We start from the raw sequence: 17,225 nt of genomic DNA, 5'->3' as shown, positions 1-17,225 counted from the left end.
GTAGTCAGTTTTCCACAATACCTCTTAGCCCCATAAAAACTTTATCATAGCTGCTACCTCACCTAAATGCGTTAATATTGTCTGTTAGATTTATGCCATAAATTTGCAATTGGCTGTAGCTAAAGACAGAATAGAAGTATCACAGATGGATGGAATGTTTGTTTAAATAGTAATAAACTTGCAAAATTCTTTTCAAGTTAAGTTTTATTAAAGTGGTTCTCAAACTGGGGTCCCCAGATATTATTGGACTGAAATTCCCAGAAGCCTTCATGTCAGAGTATTGAAAATTTATAGGCCTGAACAGAATAGAACAGAGCAAAAGTAATAATGAGCTGCCATGTTATACACGTGTGTAATTTGCTGAGTCACAGTGACTCTGGAGAGGTGGTGTCTTGGATGATGCAACACTTGCTGTGATTGGATAAGAGCAGAGGCTCAACTGTATATATGAACTGTATAGAGAACATGTACCACCACCTTCATTTGATGGTGCAATGCAGTCATACTGCCGCTTTCTACATTTGTATATATGCTGTAAATACAATATCACTTGCTGTGCTGGCCAGGATTTCTGGGAGTTGCAGTCCAAGAACATCTGGGGACCCAACTTTGAGAACCACTGTTCTTAGAAATATTGATATAGAAATAGAACTGTATTATGAGGTTATTCTGAGCTTTTGGTATAAACCTCAGAGTGTGAAGCTTGTTGGTCTAGAGCAGTAGTCCCAGATGTTCTTGGACTGCAGCTCCCAGAAATCCTGACCAGCACAGCTAGTGATGAAGAGTTCTTGTTGGAGTTTTAGTCGAAGAACATCTGGGGATCCATGGTTAAGAACCACTGGTCTAGAGCAGTGGTCCCCAACCTTTACCCTCCAGATGTTCTTGGACTACAACTCCCAGAAACCTTCACCACTACCTCTGATAACTAGGATTTCTGGGTGCTGAAGTCTAAGAACACCTGGAGGCCCAACGTTGGGGACCACTGGTCTAGAGTATAGAGAAAAAAATACCAGGTTAAATGATTTTGAGGACAGAAATGTTCAACAAATGTCTTTATCAATTAAGTGTAGCTGAAATCTGATTATCCACTGGGCCATTTTGTCATAAAAGTCTTACTATATCTCAAAAACCATCAAAAGAAACGATCTCTCTCTTTTTTAGGTTGCTGAAGTCAGAAAATAAATTTTGCTGTTTTCTCTTTCATCTGGAATGAACTACTTTTGTTGTAGCACCACAAAGAAATAAATATTGTACTTGAAAAGAAAGATGGTGTAAAATCAAATATCTGTTGGAATTATCAGCTGCAATCTAGCATTAGACCAGTGAGAAAAATGAAGGGAAAGTGGCTAGTACTTCACTGAGAGACAGGTATGACTTGCTAGCTGAGGCAGAACTTTGTTTTAATAGAGACATTGTGCAAGCATGCAAGCATCTATCAACAGCGTGCTCATTCTGACAAGATAAACTGCTTGCCATCTCTGTTATCTGGACTGTTTCATAAACTTGCTCTAGGTGCCAGCCTACTGTGTTTGAGCTGTCAGCACAAGCAGCCTGGGTTTCATCTCCTTTCTGGAGAAGAGCCAAAATACATTAACAAGGTAAAATAGAAGTCTACTTTAGATCGTTGTGTGTTGCTGTTGTTCTGGGAGTCACAGTTATAGGCCTTGTGTCTCATTGCATTAGGAATGAACGGTCCAATTGTTCTTGGAGTAATAAACAGCAATTTACTTTTCTCTTCCAATGATCAGGTTGGAGCATTCCTTAAAGAAAGATTACACAGTTTGATAAAAATTACACTGTTCTCAGGACGGAATAAGAAATTCCTTCTCTCTTTTGTTCCATTTTCAGAGCAGTACATTTCCAGTCTAATTAGCAAATTATACAGATTGCAGTTAATAATGGTGATGTGTGGGGACTCCCCCAAACCAATTCATACCTCAGTAAAGAGCTCATAGATTAGGGCTGACCCACATTATACTCTTTAGCAAACATTTCAACCTGCTCTGTTCCCAGTTCCAAGACATTATCTTGTATTTCTATTTCTAGATCTTGTGGGTTTTTTAAAGTCCTACAAATGGGGCAGAAACACAAATAGCAGCAGCAAAGTAAAGAAAAATAATAAGAAAAAATGGTCGGGTGGGAACCTAACAGCCTGAAGATGAAGATTGGCACCCTGTGGCATTAAGGGCAGGAGGCAGTTGATGTTTTACAGTCCTATCTAAAAATGAAAAAAAAAAAAAACAGAAAGAAAAATCAGGGTGGTGGTGGTGGTGGGAGAAGAGACAGACAACAATAATTTTTCCATAAGTCCTCACACACACAGTCGTAATAGTATTGATAATTTCTTCTTCATGGTCTCTGTGAATGCACACTATAGGGCTTATTCTGCGCTTACACATGTTTTCCAGAATATTCTAGAGTTTTAGCACGTGTTCGCCAGGATTGCCCTCCCCAGTACACATGGTCTCAATGAGCAGTGCTCCATTCGCCTTCTTTTTCTCTCTCTTCGTGAGTTCTATATAGAAAGGAAAGGGAAAGAAGAGTAGGAAACTTTCAACAAATAATCCTTTCTCTTTTGCCCTGACTTTCCCTCCTTCCCCTTCCCGCCATTTTATGGCCCCTCCAGTAGCATTTAGTAAACTAAGCTGAATGAGAGAACAAAGAAACAGAATACAGTGGTGCCTCGCTTAACAACGATAATCCATTCCAGGAAAATTGCTGTTAAGTGAAAACATCGTAAAGCAAATTTTAAAACCCCATTGAAACGCATTGAAACCCGTTCAGTGCGTTCCAGTGGGGTAAAAACTCACTGTCCAGCAAAGATCCTCCATACAGCGGCTATTTTCGCTGCCTGTATAGCAAGGAATCCATCCCTAAGCACAGTGGGGAGCCCTTTTAAGTACCCGGAGGCCATTTTGAAAACCCGCCGATCAGCTGTTTTTGATCGTGGAAAAGCGAATATCGGTTCCCAAATCAGGGAACCGATCATCACTAAGCGAAATTCCCCCATTTAGACGATCGCAAAAAGATCGTCGTAAAGCAGATTTCTTGTAATGCGGGACAATCGTTAAGTGAGGCACCACTGTATTCCAGAACACAAAAAGGCTGTCTGGATAGCAGCACAAGTCTTTCTCTTGACTCTACAGTTCTGAGAAGTGGCAGATAGAGCAACTAATAAGGGGTGTATGTATACTGCATAAAACACTGATTTATAGTATTGTCTGGCTATAGAGGAGCCGAAATCTGATTGCAAAATGTAGTCAGTCACACTAGAATACTGTATGTCCATTGAATCATTGGGAGAGTCAACTTCTCTGTAAATTCAGTTGATTCAAATGGGCCTACTCTAGTTGCAGCTTATTAGGCTAAAGCAAGTTGCAACTAGAATAGGCCCATTTCATTCAGCAGGTTATGGAGAAGCTGACTCACCAGATCCTCACTGATTCTGTGGACCTATTCTATCTAGTGCAATTTACTACACTAAGCTACAGAATTTCAGCCAGTGTGTGTTGGCTTAGGATACAAACTTAAACACAACTTGGTGTGTGTGTGCATGTGTGTGCATGTGTGCGCCCATATATATATATACACTCGTATATGCCCATAAAATTCTTATTGAAATGAGTGCATCCCGTAGTAATAAAGCTTCTTTTCCTGGCAAACTATTGTTAAAATTATTTGTGAGAAAAAAATTATGTTATGTTAAGTCACCTTGGTCCAGTTATCTGGGATAATTCCTACCAATGAGTTTTTAATATCATTGATTACAAAGTGGCTCTTTCAAATTCTGCAATTCATGCATAGGTCTTTTGGGTCCTTCTTACACTGACAGACCAGTCTTGTCAGTGGAGAAACGTGAGGAGGTCAGCTGGAAGAACCATCATTTCTATTGTCATGTCAGTTCATGCCAACAGGATGAAATATTATTTGTGTGGCTTTTGGGGGGAGCAGTCAGACAATAGTTTGTCCCCCCCCCCCTATTCCCCTTGCTTTGAGTGCGAGGAAATGAAGTTGTGCCAGCTTCAGGACTGGTAGATACAGTGCTTACCCTTCTGGGTTGTATCAGGGCATAGTAGGGCTTTGTAGCATATATGACCATAGCATCATCTGGAGTGCCTTCCTTTTTTTCTCTTATGTCAGAAGGATACTGATTAAAGACCCTCTATACCCTGTATCAGGCAAAGCTTGCAAAATAAAATCTGCTTGGCCAAAGTCCCAACTTTCTTCCCACTCTTGAAAACAGATATTTTAAAAATCCTTTTCAGGATCGTAGGGTTGCAAGCCTTAACACATTTTTTAAATTTTATTTAATCTTTCAGGAATGGCATATTGTTGAAAAAGTACTTCATATTTTGCTTCTCACAAAATGTTATTGAAAAATACCTCCTTTCAGTCCTAAAGTCATATCTCACATTTTTCGATTAAAGTCCAACACAGAATTTTTGCTGTTGCAGTGCTGGCATTCTTAGAGGGGAACATCCCACCACTCCTAAACAATGCAAAAGGCTCCTCTGAAGAGCTGAGGAGTCCTCCAGAGCTAGTTCGCTGGGATGATCCAATATGCTAGTGCTGCATTGCATTTAGGCCCCTTACTCCATTGTAACTTGAAAAACTCAATTGATTTAGATTTGAAGATGTCTTGCATAGCTGAGAATATATCTTTTTTATATATCTTTAACAGAAATATTTACCCTGGCATATTTTAGATTCTGCTTTTTTAAAAAAAGTCTGTTTAATCAGACCTAAAACAACTAACATGTTAACCTGCAAGAGTAGATTAGTTTATTCCATGCCCCATCTTGTAACCACTACATCATACTAGCAGTCAGGATACTTAGAGTAGTAACTGTATTTTTCTTATCTTTTTTAATGCATGTGCACGGTGAATTGGAATTTTGTAAGTACAGAATCATAGATGGTAATTACGCAGGCTTGAGTTGCTTGGTATAATTTTGCAAATAAAGTGCAAGTCGGATTACAGCTATAAAGCTAGATTACTTCCTGAATCTGTTTTGTCTGATATTCAGTTATAGATGGTCAGTTTAGAAATAGCTGTGGTTTGATTGTGGTCTTGTTAAATGGGTTGTGGACAGAAAAAAACTATTCAAAATGCCCTTACAGTTTTCTTTTTGTTTGCAGAGACTTGAGTCATAACCATTTGTTGTCTTCTAACTGGAGCATTGATTCACCAGGACAAATGCTACAAGATGTGTGAGTCATTCTACTACCTAAGGAATTGTATGAGGGCCAGTAATGTAATATGAAGCAATAGATGATTCCTCTGAAACAATTCAGTAGCTAATTAGGAAAGCAGAAATTGAAAAAGCTGAGGAAAGATGTTGGGAAGAGAAGTAAACCAGAAACTGAGTTGCTAGAAGTGAGAGAGAAACATAACAAGAAATATGTGGTAGGTTTTTATTTTGATAGCAACATGAATTAATGTGCACAATCTTTGACAGCAATCTGCAGGCTTCTAAGTGTTATATGTCTATATGGTGAAGGCTGGCAATGTATAATTCATAAGCTACAGCAGAATCTTGCATAGGCATAGTCAAAAATAAACCTTACTGTGTTCAACAGGCTCATTGACCTATGAATATACAGAAGATTACAACCATACAGTGCCTTAGGGATTTTCTATATTTTTTTAACTCACAGTTTAATTAACAAAAATTAAGCAACAGAATTCTCAATCCTTTTATATATTAAAACATATATTAAAGGATTAAGATTTTTTTTGCTTAATTTTTGTTAATTAAACTGCAGAAATAGAGGTCACAAAATGATCCTCAGTTTATTTAGATTTTCAGGTGCCACAATATAAGTTGTTCCCATCTGCCTATATGCCCAGGTTTCTCCAGAAAAGTCAGCTCACTTAATCCTCAGATTCTTTATGTGAGCATGATAATTTTGCTATTCAATGATATGGTATTTTACAATCAGGAAAACAAATTTTCAAATATCTCTAGATCATTCTTCCTTGTTAAATATTCCACTGGGCCAGGAAGGTGTTCTTAATTTAACTAAAGCATTGCTTTGAATCTCCAAGATTTTCAGACTTCTGTTATGCAGTTCACATAGAGGAGTATGCCAGCTTTGGATCTTTCAGGTTTCACACTAAACTGAAATGTTTATAAAAGATATATTCAAGTATGAGAAGTGCTTACATCTGTATTGACCTTATCATTTTTCAAATGCACTGAAGGAATCTCTCTTTTAGGAGGATGAACTACAATGAACTGACTGACATTCCCTACTTCAGTGAATTGACTTCTAATATTACAGTGCTTTCATTGTAAGTCACTATTCATAGTTTGATAAGACTTCTTATTGAGCTTTGTTTATGCAAGGAGACATTTCTCATGGAGAACATCTTGTTAGAGGCAACTGAATCATGTAGTAGTGCTTGCAAACATAAGTTTTCATTTAAGGTATTAACTGTCTCTAGCTGTGCTGAAAAGGATCAGTTAATAGCACTGTAGAGACTACAGTCCTTCTAAACTACCTATCTCATGGTTATAGTTCATGTTTCATTTTGCTCTCTGACCAGGCAGTTGGGTATTTAAACCATACTTCACTTGTGCAAATGTGTACTGGAACCATAATTTCCAAAAGCAAACTATTCTTATATCTTTAATAATTTGCAATAATCTTAACCTGTCATAAATTGTGGTGATAGAATGGAATTCAGCTTTCAACTAGTTGTTGAATGCAGAGTTTTACAGGAAGAAGGGTAAACAGCTTCAGTGTATTGTGCTAGAATCATTTTTAATAAATAGTTCACAATGTAAACAAACTGCAGAGGTGGTTTACTAATGGCCCTTATGGTAGTTCTCATTTTCTTTTTAGAGTGCACAATACAATTCCAGAGATTGTCCCTGAACAACTTCAGCTTTACATATCCTTGGAGAACCTTGACCTCAGCTCTAACCTCATATCTGAAATCAAAGTGTCTTCATTCCCACGGATGCAGCTGAAGTATCTGTAAGTACCAGGTGGTTAACTTGTGATGTAGAAAATGCATACATTCACATCTTTGTAGCCGTCTTCGGGTCCCCCCCCCCCAAAGATGGAAAAGGATGTGAAAGTTGGCCTAGAAAGCAGTGTATCAGTGCTTCTTTATCTCTTCTTCATTGTATTTGGAAGAAGTCATGTGATCCTTTAAACAGGGTAATGCATCTCTTCTTACTCTAATGTGAGGGTGGTCCTGAAATGTAATAGTTTTGCAGTCCAGAGTCTTGGAACAGGGATGTTTTGGACTGGGGAAAAAGAATTATCTTTACTATTTTAAAAAATGACCAATGGGAGGCTATAATAGAGATTTATAAAATTTCACATAATGTGGCAGGTGGATAGATTGAAATATTTTCCTATGTCCTGTAAGAACTTTGGAGGGAGTTCCTTAAATTGATTCCTATTAGAAATAGGATTCACGTGATAGATAATAAGAGACTGAGAGGTGGCATCCCTCAAGATAACAGCTGTTGGAATGGTGTAAGCAGTTGAGGAGGGCCATTGGGATTATTGCCTTTGTGCTCTGTGCTAGACTTGATCTTCTGTCAGTCATTGCTGGAATTAGGATACTTGACTTAGATAGTTGTTAATACTGGTGGAGCTTTGGCATTGTAATCATTGAGTGCATTGAGACAGCACAGTGAACTGTAGTGAGAAATTAACATATCTAGTTTCCTACCATGCTCTCTCCTTCCTTCTCCTCCCATGAGTAGGAGTTCAAAGGCTTGTCCTTCTACAGTTGCAATTAGTTAAGCATTCCTTATCATATCCGAATTGAGAACTATAATTAACATTCATTATAGTTAGTGGTATCTTCTCTGCTAGGAATTAATTTGCTTTATTTAAAAATGGGTCCCTGGTCTATAAAACTGGTTTATAAAATTGCTACACAATCAGATTTATTCCAAAGTGCTACAAAATTACATGATATTGGAAACAGAGAGCTTTTTTTTTGTAGATCAGGAAAAAAGAGGCAAATGAATATGGTAAAAATTATGTTTTTTATTTTTCATATACAAAATATAAACGGTATGTAAACGTACATAAACTACACATGTTTCCTAAACATTTTCATAGTATGGGTTATTCACATAAGACTCATCAGTTGCAGTTATTCATAAAAACGCCTAGGTTGAATGGCATACTGAAAATTATTCTCAGAATATATTATTAGTTATGGTTTCACCAAAAGAGGTGGAACAAGTGATTTGAATGCTCCCAGTGCAGTCTGCAAGTTTGGCAAACTCTGGCCATCTTCCCTGCTGCCTAGTTATATTAGATGGATAGTGAGAGGGCAATATAGATCACTGGTTTTTTGCAGAGATGAAATCATCTAGTAGTTCCTACTGATCCTCATGCATAAAGCTGAAATCGTTCTTTTCCTGTACAGCATTAGCTGTAGAATAGCAGCCTCAGTGGGTATTGCAGGCAGACATTTGCATCACACATTTCCCCCAGTTCCTCATGCCAGTCATTCCTAGATCTTTAAAACTTCACTTCCCACTGAGTTATTGGAGGAAAGGAAAGAATATATTTCTGTGCAAATGCACAATATGCAACCCTCAGGACATAAACCAAGCCAACTTCAGAGACCTCCTTTTAGAATTGCCTTGTTTAAAGTGTGTGTGATCCTGGGACTCCTCATGACTTGCTCATCCATAGTTTAGCATGTTGCCAGCCTGTTGCCATTGTGGTAACATTCGAAAAAAGAAACCATTTTTGTCTTTAACCCTACTGTGTTCCAATCAAGGAACACAGTAGGGTTATAGCTCATGTTTGAACTACGTTTTCAGTCATTCAAGCTGTTTATAATATCATGATGTCTGTTGACAGTGGTGGATATCAGCTGTTTAAAGGGCACATAAGCCAGGGATATGAGACATACCTTATTGCCTAATTGTATCTGATTAAATCTTACAGCCATTAGGGATCAGTGAAACACCCTATGATAAATTTTCTCCAGTATGAAACTGAGCTACTTTGAGGCAAGGAAAAGAACCACCGAACCAATATATAATTGACTACTTTGAAATTCTTGTATAATTTGTCAGGCATGATTTCTCTTGTGAAGGGTTTATTTTGTTTTTTAACTTGTGCTCTTACAGCAATCTCAGCAATAATCGGATAACTACTCTGGAAGCAGGCTGTTTTGATAACTTATCCAGCTCCCTGATAGTACTGAAACTAAACAGAAACAGGATAAACATGATTCCACTGAAGACTTTCAGGCTGCCTCATGTACAATATTTGTAAGTGATTATGCCCCACCAGTTTGAAACCTTTATGCTGACTGACTCAATCACTGCCATAATTTCAAGCCAGAAAAAAATGTATTTTATTTGAAGATAAAAGATCCTTAAAGTTAATTGTCAGAATCCTGCTGCAACCTGGGCACTCTATCCATAGTGTTTGGTGATTTCTGGTTTGCTCTTTTTCTAGCTTGGAAATTGTATCAACAAAACAAGTGAGGCTTATCTCCTTGCACTTTCAGCACTTGCATCATGGCAGTGGAGTCATCCATGCCATTGCGTGACAAATAATTGCTCCTGGCGTTACAGGTTTGCAACATGCCTGGAATGGTTGGAAAGGGTTAAAAACCTGAGAAAGATTATCTGAGATATCAGCAGTGATGCTCATGATGACTCTGAAGTATTAGGCAATAATGCTCATTGAAGGAATTTTATATTAGCGGTAGAAAGTTTCCTCTCTGTTTTGGTTCATAAGGCTATGTGGTTGAGTGAAGCAGGCTGATAGTGAGGACTGTGATTGTAATAAAATGGTTTTCGGATAGACATGTGATGGACATTTTTGATTGTTTAATGATCATTTGCTACTCAGAACGCTTTTGGTCCACACAGGATTTTCTTCTTTCTTTAAAGTCAGCCTGGTATTTGCATTTCAAAGGCTTGCAAGCATTGTATGATTTATTTATTTATTTATTTATTTATTTATTTATTTATTTATTTATTTATTTATTTAATATCCCGCCCTTCTAGACCAGGTCTACTCGGGGCAGCTATGTAATTCCTCCTGTGATTGGGAAACCAACTGGACACATCCCTGGTACATGAACAGAACAGATGAGGCAGTGGAGTGGACAGATTTTATCTCAAGAGGAGTTAGATTTAATTACATATTAAGTCAAAGAGTGAAACATATTAAAAGGGAAAATACAAGGTAAATGCCAGGGTCAGGTTAATGAAATACGCAAGTGTGACGGATGCCCCACGTCACGTCTGTCACTCAGAGCTGGAGCTCATTTGCATAAGCCTATGAGAGGACAGGAGGGATTGAGGCAGAGCGTCAGTTCACACAGTTAGAGAGGGAGAGAGAAGAGAAGGAGAGAGGTTTGCAAAGAGAGAGAGATTCAGAGAAAGCCTGAGAGCTATAACTAAGAAAGATAAACTTAAAGTGAATAAATAAAACCAGGAGGTGATCGAAGATGTGGCAGAATATATGAGATTTCAATGATTTTTATTCCATGAAATGAATAAAGAACATTTGTGATTCTGAATTACCCTAATACCCTTTAATAAACAAGTTCTGTTGTTGGCAGCCAGTGTCAAACTAAAGTCCTTTACAGCGTGGATAAAGAAATCCACTGGTGGCAGCGAAAGAAAGAGAGAACGTCACCACCATGAGCTGTTTGGGTTGAGATAATAAACACGGGCATGGGTGAACGTAACAGCAAGTATTTGGAGTAGCCAATCAGCGTAAAACAATCAAAAATATTTCACATATGTCTGTTTGAAAATTGTTCCTGTTACATTCACAGCCAAGTTGCTCAATGGGGTTTATGTTGAACATTGTCCTTGCTTTCAGCCAGCTCCATCCAGCTGCATGATTGCTTGAAACAAGAGATACATAGAGAAAGGAACCTTTCCACTCATCATTTAAAAATCCCTCAACAAGCATCATTGGCTAGTACCTGCAAGTCAGCAGCAGTATCACCACCTTTCTAACCATTCCAGGCATATTGTAAGCCTATAATCTGAAAAAGAATGCCTTTTTGTTGATGACATTTCACAATAGTATGGCAGAAGCTGTTGCCATGACAGCTCATGCAGCAAGATTGTGGCCCCCTACCTAACAGGATAAGTGAGGGATTTCTGTTAGGCCAATTAGATTTTTACATGCAAGGAGCAATGCTTTGACTACATATATTAGAAGAAACATTTCCATTCTCAGGTATGTTTCCTGGATAAGCTGTACTCATTTTTGAAAAATGAAGACCCCTTTAAAACAAAGGACTTAAAGGATTTTCATTTAAGAATGTCCTGCATTATCTGTTTTATAGCAATGGCAGTATTGCTTAGAAGAATAGTAACAAAATTCTGGAGAAATAGCTTTGTTCTTTGTTTTTATTGCAGCAAATATAGCACACAACTTTAGTATCTTTATGAGTAAAACATTGATGATGTCATAATTTTTCAATGAATAGCATTCACGTACACGATAAGAAATGTGTTGTTCTTGAAATGGTGCAAGCTAACATAACTAGTATACAAATGCTTTATTGCTTTGTAGCTCATCAGGTTATATGCAAGAGCGTAGATTAAACCAATCTTAAAAATAGTATTTGCCACCTCATGCAATAAACAAGGATTAAAAGTATATGATAAAATAATAGTAATAAAATAATATAATAATTCCCAGGAAATGAATCAAGATATGAGATTAACTTGAAGAACTTGTGAAGCAAGCAATAAGTTCCATCTTTCCATGGCTTGTTTAATGAATTTAGTGGTCCTATAGGATATATAGGATATATATCCTAGGATATATACCTGTGCCAGGTAGCAGGAATAGAACTGTGCATAAAGGGGAAGTGTTCTTGATCCCAGTTTTTAAGGCTTTAAGATATTAGTCATTCAGATCTGCATATAGAGGGGATTCTGTTAGAAAGTGTACCATATCCTCAATTTCTGATCATCCTGCTGGGCAGTGTCTGCCTGTATCATGTTCCATGTCCCTGAATCTCTTTCAGCTGTAACAAGTTCAGTCTGCACTTAGTTAACCGTTGTCTCAGCTTGTGTTTGCTAATAAGGGACAAATATGGGGGCAACTTTACAAAAGGCAAGAAAATACAGTGGTGCCTCGCTTAACGACAATTCGTTCCAGCGAAATCGCTGTAGAGCGAAAACGTAAAGCGAAAATAAAAAACCCATTGAAACGCATTAAAACCTGGTTAATGCATTCCAGTGGGCTAAAAACTCACCGTCCAGTGAAGATCCTCCATACGGCGGCCATTTTCAGTGCCTGTATATTGAGGAATCCATCCCTAAGCACAGCAGGGAGCCATTTTGAGCACCCGGCAGCCATTTTGAAAACCCGACGATCAGGGAACTGATCTTCGCAAAGCGAAAAAACCGTATTTAAAACATCGTTTTGCAATTGCAATTGCAATCGCGAAAACATCGTCATGAAGCGGATTCGTCATAATGCGGGGTAATCGTTAAGCGGGGTATGACTGTACTTAACCAGCAGGGGAGATACTTTGGTCATAACTAGTATAAATACAACATTTAATAATGTACATTCCTTAATTGAGCAATGAAATCTCTTAGCTAAATTTGCATGTGTGTAGAAATGATAAAAGAGGGATACTTCATGTTTAGATGTACACATTTAACCTGAAAATGCCGTGTTAATAAGTACTGGAATCACAAGAGGCATGGAAGATGAAGTTATCTTTCCTTGTCTACTGCAACAAAAATGGTCTTCCAAAGCATCTGTTTGCATTGAGAGGAAATTTTTATTAGTCAGGAGATATATGTTGCATATTCTTGCAACACATTTCTATTTCTCCAGAGTATATAGTCCTTTAATAACAGTTGCACCTGTTCTTTGTTTGGTGTGACTGCTAAATGTATATTGTTCATACTAGATCAATATCTTTTGGTTACAAAAAGAAAGATAAAGGTTATGCTTGACGTCAACTAATTGATGTTAATGTTAATTATCTTATTATTTAGGGAACTTAAACGCAACCGAATTAAAGTAATAGATAGCCTTACCTTCCAAGGCTTAGACTCCTTGAAGTCATTAAAAATGCAGCGCAATGGGATTAATAGACTAATGGATGGTGCTTTCTTTGGATTGGATAATATGGAAGAACTGTAAGTACATCATCATTTAATTTCTTTTCATTAGAGAGCCTTGATAAAACAGTTCTGTAGGGATTGATGAAATTGAGTTGTTTGGGGAATGCTGCTATGTTTTCTACCCATTGCTTATCAACTATTATGTCTTCATGTCATACTTAGAACTCAGCAGAGCCGAGCCTTACTACTCTGGCATTAAAAAAGAGATTAATTTGAAAGTCAGTAAGGAAAGAGTTCTAGTCCCGTACTGTTTTTCATTGTTTCCCCATAGAGAGGGACAATCCCCTGTAGAGAAGGACAATCTTCCCTATAGAGAGGGACAGTCTATTATACTTGGATTGTCTCTATAGGATCAAGAGCCCTGATTTTTCCAGATCTTCAGTGGTATAGAAGCTTCACATGTAACAGAACCATTCCTCTTCAGACACTTGTCTTCCATGTGGGGACAGCAACAGATGTGGGGGGGGGGGGAGGTTTAGGACTAAAACACTCTCTCTGGTTTACTTTCAGATTAGTCCCTAATCTCTGTACTGGCATTATGTAGCAGAATTAAAAAATCTTAGATCCCTACAATTAACTACAGTAAGCTTTGTGGCCCTAGCATCCTTCTGTTGTAAAAAGAACACTCCTAGTCCCACCAATTCCATATATATGGTAAATGCGTAGGAGAATTGTGAGTAGGACTGAACTGCCAGCCCTCCCCCATTGCTGAGAGTTTTATCCACAACCACTCACAACTAGCTTCCACTGAATCCTGTTGGTTTACTTTGAAATAAGCATAGCAACCTTAATTGTGATCTTTCTGCTGGGTTCAGTAAACGGCTTTATTGCCATCTCAATTAAATTATTTGGAAATTATGTTACTTGCTCATAGACTCAGAGCTTGTATTATGTAATCACACGTCGAAATGCAGAATGCTGACAAGGTGGAGACAGATTTCCAGTTTCAACTATCCATGTTTTTCCTTTAGAAAAGTATGTAATAATAATGGATTTCGAGTTCTGTTCTATAAGCCTCAGACAGCTGTTTCAGACTCTCTGTAGCAGAAAACCTAGAATGGTTTCCACCCATGAAGAGCTCCATCTTGGGATATAACATAAATTGCACATCCACAGAACTCTGAACAAAGTAACAGATGATTTCATTTTTATTCTGTAGTCTTTGGGGGATATGATTTTGAAATAGTGGAGCGTTGCAATGTTGCTTGGGATGTTATAAAGAGTACCTGCATCACTACTGTTCTACTGAGTTTAGTATTTGTAAATTCTGTTTCATTCATCCTCCCCATAAAGTGCTTTGTAAAGTATAGAATTCATTGAGACAGTTTATAACATTCATAACCTATATAACATTTCTTGTTATTCCTACAGAGAACTGGAACAGAACAATCTGACAGAAGTCAACAAGGGTTGGCTGTATGGTTTGAGGATGTTACAACAGCTTTATGTCAGTCAGAATGCCATTAACAGGATTGGACCTGATGCATGGGAATTCTGCCAAAGGCTTTCTGAACTGTGAGTTCTAGAACTTGTTTCGATGAGCTTTTCCATGTTAATTGGAGAAAAATCAGTAGTAAAAATAACTTTCCCCAGAGAAAAGTAGCTTAATTTTTTAAAATAATTTTAAAATAAAATTATTCTTATTCTATGCATTATGTTTTGTTTCAGAGATCTGTCTTACAATCTACTGACTCGCCTAGATGAGTTTGCTTTTATTGGACTGAATTTATTGGAGAGACTGAATTTGAGTGATAACAGAGTCAGTCACATCGCTGACGGTGTCTTTAAGGGACTTTCGAATCTTCAGACTTTGTAAGTGCATGTAATTCAAAGAATAATATAGCATTTTTAAGTAATTGAAAGTACTAGAAGATAATCCTCTTCTGGAAGATTTCATTGTGTTATTAAGAACACCAAAAAGAGGTCTCTGCCCCAATTATATAAAATGAAAGGTCTCTACTAATCCATTTATATAAAGTTGTGTAAACGTAAGGGATTAGCTCATTGTAAAACAAAATTAAGGAATATTGCTGCTGCAAAGTAGCAGTTGTGCTTCAAGACAGTCAGTTCATAATTCAGTAAGCATTTAGTATCTTCCTTCAAGAAAAAAAACTTTTTTAGGGTACATGATTGTCGCAGTAGTCAAAGTTTCCTATGAAATGTTGTCTCTTTTCCCCATGCTCTAGTTCCCATTAAAAGAGCAATTGCAGTTTAAAATGCTGCATGAAATACTGTTCTTCAGTACTACACAGCACACCTTGGATAGGGAATATCACTTTCTTGATTAGTGCAATTCTTGGAATCCCAGCTGCTACCACTGTCTTTTTAATACTGCATGAACACCCAAGAGAGCCTCTTGTGTTAATTTCTAGTTCTCCTGGCCTCAGGGTGTCTTTCTGACCCCATGGTTGGTTTGTTTATGTATGTGAATATACAGAGAGAGAGGGTATGTGTGTGTGAGAGAGAGAGAGAGAGAGAGAGAATCTGTGTTGAGGTAGGTATGTTACCGTGCAGCATATTTACATACATATATGCACACATACATACACACATTCTTGTATAAACACAAGGATGTGTGTGTATGTATATGCCCACCTTTTAGTAGCCAAAAACTAATATAGCAACCAAGAATATAGTACAAGAACCTCTGAACATATGGCCTATATGTTCCTCCATCCTGTTCATCAGTTAATTTATTCTTTTAAACATCTTCCAACATGAAGTGGCAGGAACATTTTGACAAGGACATATGTAGAAGGAGTATATTCTCAGAGGGAAGCAGAGAAGACAGGGTTACAAATTTGAAAAATAGTGCTAGTCAAGTAGACAGCATGAGGGAAGAAAGAAAAAGGTAGATTCTGTGGTAGAGCACACTTTGCGCATAGAGAAGTGAAATTGAAACACAGTACTGAGCATGCCAGAGAGATTGAAATGGAACTTTTGGACAGATCAGTTGAAACCAACCTTTTCAGGCTTAAAACACTATGGCAAAGAGCAGTTGATTAATGAATGGGTGTTGTTGGAATCTTGAGAGGCATCAGGCTTCTGACAAGCAGGGTCTTTTGGTCCAGGGTCAGTGGGTATTCACAAGCAATGGAATGAAGTTGTTGACAGGATTTTAGGCCTTCTTGCCTAACCAGACATGAGGACCACTCCATTGACTTACATAATAAGGTCCTGTTCTGGATTGTTCAAAATAGCTTGCTCTTGTTCCATATTTTGTAGGAGGGGTAACAACAATGGATCTGAATAGGAGATGTTCCTCCTTGTGTGTAGGCTCTACATGTGAGCAATGACTCTGGAAAAACAAGGCTTTTTCTAAATTGTAGAGTGTAAATGCCAGCAGGAACCTCTTCCTACTTGTTGCTGCTTGTGTATAGAAAACAACAAGAGAGGGTAAAACTAGGCCTCTCTAACTGTTTGACAATGCTGGATGCGACAATGCTTGAACAGGGCTATTTTATTCTCTCATTTTGCAGTATGACTTTAACAGATATATATTAAATGCTCTGATGTATGCCACTAGATTGTGCCAAATTGCAGAAAATCTGTATGTTCATTATGTTGTAAAAAGAATTTGAGAATTGTTGTTGTGATAAATTTATGACCTGCCATGTAAAAGAAACACACTTCTAAATCTATTACACTTGAATGAAGCATCTTCCCACCTATATCCCCAAACATGAGATTTCTGAATTGGTTTTAACATTGTTCTCTTCTGTGCTTTGGGACAGAAGTGCAATGCAGGGGTCAGACAGAAATCCCATTAGCGTGTAACAGGATTTGTGAGCTGAACCATCATTCCTCCTCTCTGAAAATCTATTCTTTCATGGTTAACAATTTTTCACCTGACCTGTATATAATCTCCTTAATATGTTAATGTTATTATAGGCTTTTCACTCCAGCAGATTAAACAATGTACTGGCAACATTTAATTCAGTTTTCAAACCTCTGCAAAAGGCTCCCCAAGTCTGTGTTAAATGGTTTACTGTGTCTCCCAACGACTAACAGAGTAGGGAAAGAGAACTGCTTCAAAGCTATAGCTGTGCACAACTTCTACAATCAGTGTAAAGTTTATCATTTAGAAACAGCAAGTTTCACATTAAG

At 37.7% G+C, this 17,225-nt stretch overlaps 1 protein-coding gene across 2 annotated transcripts in view; it reads left to right on the top strand.

Moving 5' to 3' along the window:
• LRIG2 (leucine rich repeats and immunoglobulin like domains 2) overlaps nt 1-17,225 on the top strand; it is a 62,718-nt gene that overhangs the window by 27,529 nt on the left and 17,964 nt on the right. The window contains exons 2-8 of one of the 2 annotated variants that reach the window (XM_020780593.3): nt 5,140-5,211; nt 6,221-6,295; nt 6,850-6,984; nt 9,120-9,263; nt 12,990-13,133; nt 14,490-14,633; nt 14,787-14,930. In XM_020780593.3, coding sequence (XP_020636252.3) covers nt 5,140-5,211; nt 6,221-6,295; nt 6,850-6,984; nt 9,120-9,263; nt 12,990-13,133; nt 14,490-14,633; nt 14,787-14,930 — 858 coding nt within the window. The remainder of the gene's footprint in view (nt 1-5,139; nt 5,212-6,220; nt 6,296-6,849; nt 6,985-9,119; nt 9,264-12,989; nt 13,134-14,489; nt 14,634-14,786; nt 14,931-17,225) is intronic. The other variant, XM_072997180.2, reaches the window with a different exon arrangement.

Source organism: Pogona vitticeps, chromosome 4 (assembly GCF_051106095.1).
Source record: "Pogona vitticeps strain Pit_001003342236 chromosome 4, PviZW2.1, whole genome shotgun sequence".
Classification (NCBI taxonomy): domain Eukaryota; kingdom Metazoa; phylum Chordata; class Lepidosauria; order Squamata; family Agamidae; genus Pogona; species Pogona vitticeps.
The sequence above is the reverse complement of the archived record's forward strand: the minus strand, read 5'-3'. Positions and strand labels throughout refer to the sequence as shown.